At 50.6% G+C, this 11,609-nt stretch overlaps 1 protein-coding gene across 1 annotated transcript in view; it reads right to left on the bottom strand.

The window, feature by feature from the left end:
* Window positions 1-562: 562 nt before the first annotated feature.
* The window catches only part of LOC311246515 (carbonic anhydrase 12-like), a gene marked incomplete at both ends in the record, with an annotated part of 65,499 nt that continues 54,452 nt past the window's right edge, over window positions 563-11,609 (bottom strand). Inside the window, 2 exons of the mRNA XM_084336666.1 lie at window positions 563-582; window positions 10,400-10,457. Of these exons, the coding sequence (XP_084192792.1) occupies window positions 563-582; window positions 10,400-10,457 (78 nt within the window). The remainder of the gene's footprint in view (window positions 583-10,399; window positions 10,458-11,609) is intronic.

Here is an 11,609-nt window from a genome sequence, read left to right as displayed (position 1 = left end):
ATTTATGGAAGGAAGCTGATAAATTACAGTGTGTTTTTTTTTGAGGTACCAGGGAGATGCAGGGTCTCACGCTGTGAATTATACAAGTGGTTCAGGAGTGTGTTAAAGATGTGTCGGGGACAAGAATTTTCTCCGGTAAAACAGAATTATAATTTGGGAGCTGTTCAACTTCAAACGCTATTGCAATACCACGGGGAGTGAGTGGCATGTGATTTCAACACGGCGTTAGATGAGCTGGCAGGAACTCTGGTGCGGCAGCCTGAGCTACTTGTTAAAGGCACACCCTCTTTTAGAGAGACATGCATTTTGATGCTCGGCGCAACCCAGCTTGCGGAGGTGAAGATTCCCAGGTGAGTATCCATAATTCCCCCCCCCCCCCCCCCACACACACACACACACACACACACACACACACACACACACACACACACACACACACACACACACACACACACACACACACACACACACACACACACACACACACACACACACACACACACACACACACACACACACACACACACAAATCCAGCATGAAATTCTTTTCAGGGGCAATTTTTCAACTGCTGAGGTTCCAAGCTGCTGAGTGTGAGAGTGAGAGTGAGGGAGAGAGGGAGAGCTTGTCAGCGAGGCCGATGTACAAACCAACAAAAGTACATAATGTACGTTATGTTATAGCCATAAGTAATTTGCACATTGCATTCGTATCGGCGAAAGTCCAAAACTAAAATCAATGATGTGGTTGTGGGCGAGTGCTATCACCACTAGACTTAAAACACCCACCTGCCCTGATACAAACACAGCAATACTATGATGATGGTTTGTTTTAAAGGGGAACTATTTTACTATTTCTTACACTATTTGGGCACTTTTACACAATTCCTGTGAGTCTATGGAACACCTCTGTAATATATATATATTTTTTTTATTCATTGTTTTGTATTTCTAATCAAGTCCTCAAAAACAGCATTTTTCTACCTCAAGATCTCGAGCCGTTTTGAGCCTGGGCTCCAACCACTGTGTGCAGCTCATCTTGTACCTCGCCATTATCATGCAGCGGGGTCTCTCTGACATCACAAATCATCACATTTTCAGATGACTCAGTTCAGTGAGGGTGAATATTGTGAGAGGAGAATTGGAAGAATGCGCCAATATGAGAATTAGAGACATAGATCATATTAATATAAGTTCACATAGCTAGGAAACAATGCTAAACACTCAAAAAGGCCATTTATAAGATAGTTCCCCTTTAATGTTTAACAGTTATGGTTAAGATAGAAAGTTAGTGTTACGGTTAGGGTTATGGTTAAGGTTATGGTTAGTTTAATAAGGTAACAGTGTGGTTAAGGTTAGGGTTAGAGTTTGGGCGAGTGTGTCGCAGTAGTCTCGAGGTAATGGCCTCCCATGCAAGTGTCCTGGGTTCGTTCCCCAGCAGGGGAACTCAGATGTTTTCAGAAAACGTTGACAGTTAATAATATGTAATATATGTACTGTACTTATTTGTAATAATGTACACATTCTACATTTATGTAATAAGTCAATATATGACTTATGGCTATAACATCACGTACAATAAGTACCTTTTTCCTGTGGTCAATAAGTACTTTATTTACATATTTTAAGCGAGATCGGCCTGTAATCCAACAACAACATCCCATTATCTCAGTAGTCTCACCACCCTGGTAGCAAAGCGAACAGAAAATGCATCCAGTGCCCAAATGTTCATTCTGCAATCCCTAAAATAACAGCCCTTTATATGCCTCCAGTAAGAAATGTTGATTTAAAAATGAATAGGGGGGAATTATGGAAAAGGCTCTTTTTTTCTCTTGGCGTTCCACAAAAATAAGATATTTTCCCCCTTTGTCATAAACGTGTCTCTGACAACTTCTGACCTTTTACTGCAGACATTATTCAAGACTTGACATTATTTTCTTTTATCGTCTCAAACTAAGCAGGAATCACGGCGTCGGTATATATCCCCCCCCCCCCCCCCCCATATCTGAGTCTGGCCGCAGTTTCCAAGCCAAGATGGATAAGGGCGGCTGCGGAGGGGGTATTAATGTCATGTTTAAAAGACGAATTAGATGTAGACCGTTCAAACAAACATGGACCCAGTCTGGGAGACGTCACATTGTTTCAGACAGTTTGGTAACATCACAGTGTCTTACAGCTGCCTCAAACACACCATTTGTTATACAGTATGTCAATAGAGTCAGACCCTCTCTTCTCCTCTCTTCTCTTCTCCTCTCTTCTCTACTCTTCTCTTCTCCTCTCTTCTCTACTCTTCTCTTCCCCTCTTTTCTCTTCCCATCTCTTCTTCTCTTCTCTTACCTTCTCTTCTCTTCTCCTCTCCTCTCTTCTCCTCTCTTCTTGTGAGGTTTTGCCCGCTGCTCACCACCTTTTCTCTGTTTCTTTAAAGCCTACTGTTAGAAATTCCCTTCTCACTCACTCTCTCTAGCCCCCACCCTCTCGTTCTTTACTCTCGTTTACTCTCAGTGGCCACACCTGGACTATTATCAATTACCTCTCGCACCTGTGGTGGCAGGCTAATTAGTTCCCCTGTGGGCTTTAAATACCAGGGCTCTTCCCCTCGTTTCGGCGTGGGGTCGTGTTGTATTCATGCTGAGTCATTTCCTCTAACATCTAGACTCTTTCGGGAGATCCTCTGGTCTACCAATGCTGTATATGGATTTCTCCAGCCTTGAGATGTTTTGCTCCAGCCTTCGTCTGCTGTCGCCGTAGCCTGTGGAGGAGACTGTTCTGCGCTCCCTGTAACTTCCACGGGAGGCACCCCAGCGTTCCACTGCAGACCCCAGCGCAGCTGTTCGTCCTGACGCACATCTAGACCAACGCGCATCTCCCGGACCCTCGGGCTTGGCACGCTCTCCAGTCACCAGCGCGCAACGCGCATCTGCAAGGGCTTGGCACGCTCTCCAGTCACCAGCGCGCAACGCGCATCTTCAAGGGCTTTGGCCACCTGTCGCCGTTTGCCTGGAGGGAGACATTGTACTGCGCTCTCTAATTCTCTACGGGAGGTATTCCAGTGTTCCACTCCAGACCAGCGCGCCAGATGCGCTCAAGCCTTCGCCACCTGCCGCCGTTTGCCTGGAGGGAGACACTGTACTGCGCTCTCTAATCCTCTACGGGAGGTATTCCAGTGTTCCACTTCAGACCTTCGAGCTTGGCACGCTCCTCCGTACCAGCGCACAGACGCGCATCTTCCAGACCTTCGAGCTTGGCACGCTCCTCCGTACCAGCGCACAGACGCGCATCTTCCAGACCTTCGAGCTTGGCACGCTCCTCCGTACCAGCGCACAGACGCGCATCTTCCAGACCTTCGAGCTTGGCACACTCCTCCACGCAGACGCACCAGATGCGTCTCTCGGTTCCGACGCGCACACCAAGGTGTGGCGCGCACTCTGTTCCTCGGCTCCGACAGCGGCTACCCGGTGGACGACACCCTCGCCACCGCCACTGTTCCGACGCGCACACCAAGGTGTGGCGCGCACTCTGTTCCTCGGCTCCGACAGCGGCTACCCGGTGGACGACACCCTCGCCACCGCCACTGTTCCGACGCGCACACCAAGGTGTGGCGCGCACTCTGTTCCTCGGCTCCGACAGCGGCTACCCGGTGGACGACACCCTCGCCACCGCCACTGTTCCGACGCGCACACCAAGGTGTGGCGCGCACTCTGTTCCTCGGCTCCGACAGCGGCTACCCGTTGGACGACACCCTCGCCACCGCCACTGTTCCAGCACTCTGTCCCTCGGCTCGGACAGCCAGCCACCCGGTGGCGATGCCCTCGCCCCGCTGCTGTCCCTGTACCATTACGCTTACGCCTGGGTGAGTTTTGATTGTGATGTCACTCACCCAGCGTAGTGCCCTTGCTCCCGTTCCCGCTGCTGTCCCTGTACCTTTACGCATACGCCTGGGTGAGTTTTGATTGTGATGTCACTCACTCAGCGTAATGCTTTTTGCCCCCCGTTCCCGCTGCTGTCCCTGTACCTTTACGCATACGCCTGGGTGAGTTTTGATTGTGATGTCACTCACTCAGCGTAATGCTTTTTGCCCCCCGTTCCCGCTGCTGTCCCTGTACCTTTACGCATACGCCTGGGTGAGTTTTGATTGTGATGTCACTCACTCAGCGTAATGCTTTTTGCCCCCCGTTCCCGCTGCTGTCCCTGTACCTTTACGCATACGCCTGGGTGAGTTTTGATTGTGATGTCACTCACTCAGCGTAATGCCTCTTGCCCCCGTCTCGCTGCTGTTCCTGTACCATTACGCATACGCCTGGGTGAGTTTTGATTGTGATGTCACTCACCCAGCGTATTGCCTCCTTTAGTTCTCACTTAGTTATTAGTTTGGACATTTCATCTCCCACTCTGTTTTGTTCTCTCGTGGATATTATTTTGGACATTTCATCTCCCACTGTGTGTTTGTTCACACGAAGATAGTATTTACTTTGTTACTTTGTTATTTGGACTGTTCTGCATCTGCTCTGTTTGTTCCCTTTGAATATTAACCCTCTCCTCTGTTCTGCAGAGCGGCCCAGATGTTTTCCCACCAGTCCCCAGTTCCTCCCTGTCCCCAGCCCGCCTCCGCGGTTCTCTGTCCCCAGTTCCTCCCGGTTCCCCAGCCCGCCTCCGCGGGCCTCAGTCCCCTCTGTCCCAAGTTCTCCCCTTCTAGTTCCACCTAGTCCCTAGTCCTCTATCCCTAGTTCTCCTAGTCCCTAGTCCTCTTTCCCTAGTTCTCCTAGTCTCTAGTTCCTCTGTTCCCTAGGCGTTCCCTTAACCTTCCCTTAGGCGTTCCCTTACCTTCCCATAGTGTTCCCTTTTCCTGCCCGCCTCTTAAAGGCACTTTACCTTCCCCTCTTGTGTTATTCCAGTGTTTTGTGTTTTCTCCCTTAAAGGGACAGTGCCCTTTTTCCCTGTTCTAAATAAATATCTGTTTCTTGGCAAACCATCATACCTGTCTTGTGTTGTGCGATTGGGGTCGGTTACAAACCATAACAGTACGACCCCACCAAATCGACGACCCCAGCCAGCACAGACGGTGTATTTTGAGTTTGCCTTTTTTTTTCTTGTTCCCTCTAGCTCCCCTGTTAGCCCTGTTAGCTCCCCTGTTAGCTTGTTAGTCTCCCCTCTAGCTCCCCTGTTAGCCCTGTTAGCTTCCCTGTTTGCCCAGTTTAGCTTCCCTGTTAGTCCTGTTTAGCTCCCTTGTTAGCCTGTTACTCCCCTGTTTAGCTTGTTAGTCTCCCCGGTTAGCTCCCCTGTTTGCTTCCCGTTTTGCCCTGTTTGACCCCCCTGTAGCTAGCCATGCCCTGGCAGCTAACCCAGTCCCTCAGCAGAGCCCCTGTCTGCTAGCTTAGCCCCGGCTGCTAGCACAGCCTCTATGTTTATGCAGCCCTTGCTGCTGGCATAGGCCCTGTAGCTAGCCATGCCCTGGCGGCTAACCCAGTTTCCCTCTGCATGGCCCCGGTCTGCTAGCTTGGCCCCGGCTGTTAGCACAGCCTCTATGTTAATGCAGCCTTGCAGCTGGCATAGGCCCTGTAGCTAGCCAGGCCCAAGCAGCTAACCCGGTCCCTCTGCATGGCCTCCACTTTTTTGTGTAGTTTATCCCACTGCTAGGACTGCCCTTTCAGCTAGCAAGGTCAGTTTTTCTCACACAGCTAGGACTGTCCTTCCAGCTAGCTTGTGCTCTCATGCTGGTCCAGCCCTGTCTGCCAGCCTAGCTCCGGCAGCTAGCGCAGCCTCTATGTTGATGTAGCAGTACAGCTAGCATAGGCCCTGTAGCTATCAGTGCCCTGGCAGCTACCCTTTCCCTCTGCTAGCCTGGCTCCGGCAGCTTGCGCAGCCTCTATGTTGATGTAGCAGTACAGCTAGCATAGGCCCTGTAGCTATCAGTGCCCTGGCAGCTAACCTTCCCTCTGCTAGCCCTTTCCCGGTGCTTCCATGGTTACCCCTTAGCTACCCTGCTTGCCCCTCAGTTCCTCTAGACCAGTTCTCTAGACCAGTTCTCTAGACCAGTTCTCTAGACCAGTTCTCTTGCCCAGTTCGCTAGACTAGTTCTCTAGACCCAGTTCCTCTAGACCAGTTGCCCCTCTGCTACCCTAGTTACCCCTCGGCGACCCTGTTTCTTTTGCTAGCCCCACTCTTGTGGTGGCTTCCCCTGCTGGCTTGGCCAGTACCTCTTGTTTTGCCCCCTGCCACTCTGTCTGTATTTGTTTTGGGTCGCCGGGTGGCTCCCGTTGAGGGGGGGGTACTGTGAGGTTTTGCCCGCTGCTCACCACCTTTTCTCTGTTTCTTTAAAGCCTACTGTTAGAAATTCCCTTCTCACTCACTCTCTCTAGCCCCCACCCTCTCGTTCTTTACTCTCGTTTACTCTCAGTGGCCACACCTGGACTATTATCAATTACCTCTCGCACCTGTGGTGGCAGGCTAATTAGTTCCCCTGTGGGCTTTAAATACCAGGGCTCTTCCCCTCGTTTCGGCGTGGGGTCGTGTTGTATTCATGCTGAGTCATTTCCTCTAACATCTAGACTCTTTCGGGAGATCCTCTGGTCTACCAATGCTGTATATGGATTTCTCCAGCCTTGAGATGTTTTGCTCCAGCCTTCGTCTGCTGTCGCCGTAGCCTGTGGAGGAGACTGTTCTGCGCTCCCTGTAACTTCCACGGGAGGCACCCCAGCGTTCCACTGCAGACCCCAGCGCAGCTGTTCGTCCTGACGCACATCTAGACCAACGCGCATCTCCCGGACCCTCGGGCTTGGCACGCTCTCCAGTCACCAGCGCGCAACGCGCATCTGCAAGGGCTTGGCACGCTCTCCAGTCACCAGCGCGCAACGCGCATCTTCAAGGGCTTTGGCCACCTGTCGCCGTTTGCCTGGAGGGAGACATTGTACTGCGCTCTCTAATTCTCTACGGGAGGTATTCCAGTGTTCCACTCCAGACCAGCGCGCCAGATGCGCTCAAGCCTTCGCCACCTGCCGCCGTTTGCCTGGAGGGAGACACTGTACTGCGCTCTCTAATCCTCTACGGGAGGTATTCCAGTGTTCCACTTCAGACCTTCGAGCTTGGCACGCTCCTCCGTACCAGCGCACAGACGCGCATCTTCCAGACCTTCGAGCTTGGCACGCTCCTCCGTACCAGCGCACAGACGCGCATCTTCCAGACCTTCGAGCTTGGCACGCTCCTCCGTACCAGCGCACAGACGCGCATCTTCCAGACCTTCGAGCTTGGCACACTCCTCCACGCAGACGCACCAGATGCGTCTCTCGGTTCCGACGCGCACACCAAGGTGTGGCGCGCACTCTGTTCCTCGGCTCCGACAGCGGCTACCCGGTGGACGACACCCTCGCCACCGCCACTGTTCCGACGCGCACACCAAGGTGTGGCGCGCACTCTGTTCCTCGGCTCCGACAGCGGCTACCCGGTGGACGACACCCTCGCCACCGCCACTGTTCCGACGCGCACACCAAGGTGTGGCGCGCACTCTGTTCCTCGGCTCCGACAGCGGCTACCCGGTGGACGACACCCTCGCCACCGCCACTGTTCCGACGCGCACACCAAGGTGTGGCGCGCACTCTGTTCCTCGGCTCCGACAGCGGCTACCCGTTGGACGACACCCTCGCCACCGCCACTGTTCCAGCACTCTGTCCCTCGGCTCGGACAGCCAGCCACCCGGTGGCGATGCCCTCGCCCCGCTGCTGTCCCTGTACCATTACGCTTACGCCTGGGTGAGTTTTGATTGTGATGTCACTCACCCAGCGTAGTGCCCTTGCTCCCGTTCCCGCTGCTGTCCCTGTACCTTTACGCATACGCCTGGGTGAGTTTTGATTGTGATGTCACTCACTCAGCGTAATGCTTTTTGCCCCCCGTTCCCGCTGCTGTCCCTGTACCTTTACGCATACGCCTGGGTGAGTTTTGATTGTGATGTCACTCACTCAGCGTAATGCTTTTTGCCCCCCGTTCCCGCTGCCGTCCCTGTACCTTTACGCATACGCCTGGGTGAGTTTTGATTGTGATGTCACTCACTCAGCGTAATGCTTTTTGCCCCCCGTTCCCGCTGCTGTCCCTGTACCTTTACGCATACGCCTGGGTGAGTTTTGATTGTGATGTCACTCACTCAGCGTAATGCCTCTTGCCCCCGTCTCGCTGCTGTTCCTGTACCATTACGCATACGCCTGGGTGAGTTTTGATTGTGATGTCACTCACCCAGCGTATTGCCTCCTTTAGTTCTCACTTAGTTATTAGTTTGGACATTTCATCTCCCACTCTGTTTTGTTCTCTCGTGGATATTATTTTGGACATTTCATCTCCCACTGTGTGTTTGTTCACACGAAGATAGTATTTACTTTGTTACTTTGTTATTTGGACTGTTCTGCATCTGCTCTGTTTGTTCCCTTTGAATATTAACCCTCTCCTCTGTTCTGCAGAGCGGCCCAGATGTTTTCCCACCAGTCCCCAGTTCCTCCCTGTCCCCAGCCCGCCTCCGCGGTTCTCTGTCCCCAGTTCCTCCCGGTTCCCCAGCCCGCCTCCGCGGGCCTCAGTCCCCTCTGTCCCAAGTTCTCCCCTTCTAGTTCCACCTAGTCCCTAGTCCTCTATCCCTAGTTCTCCTAGTCCCTAGTCCTCTTTCCCTAGTTCTCCTAGTCTCTAGTTCCTCTGTTCCCTAGGCGTTCCCTTAACCTTCCCTTAGGCGTTCCCTTACCTTCCCATAGTGTTCCCTTTTCCTGCCCGCCTCTTAAAGGCACTTTACCTTCCCCTCTTGTGTTATTCCAGTGTTTTGTGTTTTCTCCCTTAAAGGGACAGTGCCCTTTTTCCCTGTTCTAAATAAATATCTGTTTCTTGGCAAACCATCATACCTGTCTTGTGTTGTGCGATTGGGGTCGGTTACAAACCATAACACTTCTCTTCGTACCTTCTCTTCTCCTTTCTCATCTTCTCTTCTCTCTACTCTTCTATTCTCATTTCTTCTATACTTGTCTCTTCTCTTCTATTTTCCTCTCTTCTCTTCTTTACACTTCTCTTCTCTTCTATTCTCTTCTCTTCTCTACTCTTTACTTCTATTATTTTTTCCTCTCTTTGCTTATATTCTCTTATTATCCTTTCTACTCTACTCTTTTCTTATATTCTCTTATATTATCCTTTCTTCTATTCTCTACTCTTCTCTGCTATTCTCTACTCTTCTATTATTTTGTCCTCTCTTTGCTTCTATTCTCTTATTATCCTTTCTTCTCTGCTCTACTCTACTCTTCTCTTCTATTCTCTTTTCTTCTCCTCTCTTCTCCTCTCTTATCCTCTCTTATCTTAGATTAGATTCAAATGCATGCAAATATGCAGCACAATTACATTCCAACGAAAAGAAGTTTGGCATCCAACCAGAGTGCAAATATAAGAGTAAAGTGCGATAGTAATATACAATATACAGGTGATTAAACTGGGTATAAAATATATAAATTAGTACTCTTCTCTTCTCTTCTCTTCTCTTCTCTTCTCTTCTCTTCTCTTCTCTTCTCTTCTCTTCTCTTCTCTTCTCTTCTCTTCTCTTCTCTTCTCTTCTCTTCTCTTCTCTTCTCTTCTCTTCTCTTCCCTCTCTGGCCTTCTTGGCTAGACTTCCAAGGAGCCCATGGTGCTATGCAACAAGCCTGCAGACGTGCTGATTCCACTCCCCTGTCTGTCAGGCAGAAATAAACACAATCCCAAATCAAAACAACGTGCCCCTGGCTTTGAACCACAACGCTAACCTCCCCCTGTGTGAAGGATGCCTCTGGCAGCAGTTACAGAGCCGCCTCCAGCCATGGACGCCACCACCACCCGCTCGCTCAGAAACCACATTATTTCACATTGTGAACGGACAGCAGAATCCGTGCAGTTATGTCCAGTCTGACTAGTGTCCCCACTTTTTATTTCTTGTTTTTTTATGTGTTGATACCCTAGACCTCTTAAGTCATTAGGGACTGGTCTGCTAACTGTTGCTAGGACCAGAAACAAAACATGGTGAAGTCGCATTCTGCTACTATGCCACACATAGCTTGAATAAACTGCCAGAAGATCACAGATCTCCCACACCTCTGCCTATTTTTAAGAATAAAGACCCTTATGTTTGTTTTTGCTTTTAACTGCTGCTAAACCACTGCACTATTTTTTGCACTTTACTGCACTTTTCTTCTTTAGTTTATTTTAATGCACTGAAAATCTATTCGTGAGAATGTGCCGCTTTTATACTGTATCCTTCTGTGTTTTATTTTTGTTGTTTTTGTATATAATTCCAGAGAATCATTATTTTTTTTCTCCTTTTCATCGTGTTTTGTGTACAGCACTTTGGATCGCCTCTGTGTAACGAGACATGCTTTATATAAACAAATTTGACTCGACTCGACTTGATATCCACTCTTACTGCACAAAGTCTGCTTCTTCACCTTTACCTCTTCTTTATCCGTCTTGACGATCTTCTCCTGGAGATATGCGGTGATGATCCACGCACCGCAGAGCGGGCCTGGTACAGTATTTATGCGCTCGCTGTCTAGTATGCTGCAAGGTGGAGCGGCTAGCACTCATCATCACCGCTTCACCATCTGAGACCTGCATAATGAGCGTGTGTGTGCGTGCGTGTGTGTGTGTGTCTGTGTGTGTGTGTGTGTGTGTGTGTGTGTGTGTGTGTGTGTGTGTGTGTGTGTGTGTGTGTGTGTGTGTGTGTGTGTGTGTGTGTGTGTGTGTGTGTGTGCGTGTGTGCGTGCGTGTGTGTGTGCCGCTGTGCCGCTGTGCTATAGGGCTGCGCGGGAGATGTGAGTGAGCGACCGGGAGAGCTTCCAGTGGTGGTGAGGAGCAGCGAAGGGCTGAACTCACACTTCAAAGGTGTGTCAGGGGGATACAACGCTCGGCTCAGCCCGTCTGCCTGCATGCCAGCTCTGTGTGGCCATGTACATTTCATGACCTGCCTCTCTCTCTTTCTCTCTCTCTCTCTTTCTCTCTCTTTCTCTCTCTCTCTCTCCCCCCCTGCTCTCTCTTTCTCCCCTGTTCTCTCTCTCTTTCGCTCTCTCTCTCACTCTCTCTCTCTCTCTCTCTCTCTCTCCCCCTGCTCTCTCTTTCTCTTTCTCTCTCTCTCTTTTCTCTCTCCATCTCTGCGTGCACACACACACACACACACACACACACACACACACACACACACACACACACACACACACACACACACACACACACACACACACACATATAAAATACATAAAGACGTTTCCACCTTAATTCAATGCAAAAAGGCACAAATTGGTGCATAAAAGTAAACCAGAATGCAGGAAAATTAAGTGTTTGATGCACAAGCTTTCCTGGGGGAGGACCACCAGACCCCCCGCTGAAAGTGCACCCCCCCCCCCCCCCCCCCCACAATGTTGAAAGCACACACACACACACACACACACACACGTGCGCGCACACTCATAAACACGGGCAAACTATTTCACACACACGCACGACACACACAACATGCACGTACTCCCTCACACACCTCTCTCTCCCTCTGAGACCCATCCAATGCTGTGACACATATCTCTAGCCTGCCAGCTGTCAGAGCCATGCCAGTGCAGCAGTATTCCACCACCCCAGCCCCC

This window comes from Notolepis coatsorum (genome assembly GCF_963971535.1).
Source record: "Notolepis coatsorum genome assembly, chromosome: 19".
NCBI classification, from domain to species: Eukaryota; Metazoa; Chordata; class Actinopteri; order Aulopiformes; family Paralepididae; genus Notolepis; species Notolepis coatsorum.
The sequence above is the reverse complement of the archived record's forward strand: the minus strand, read 5'-3'. Positions and strand labels throughout refer to the sequence as shown.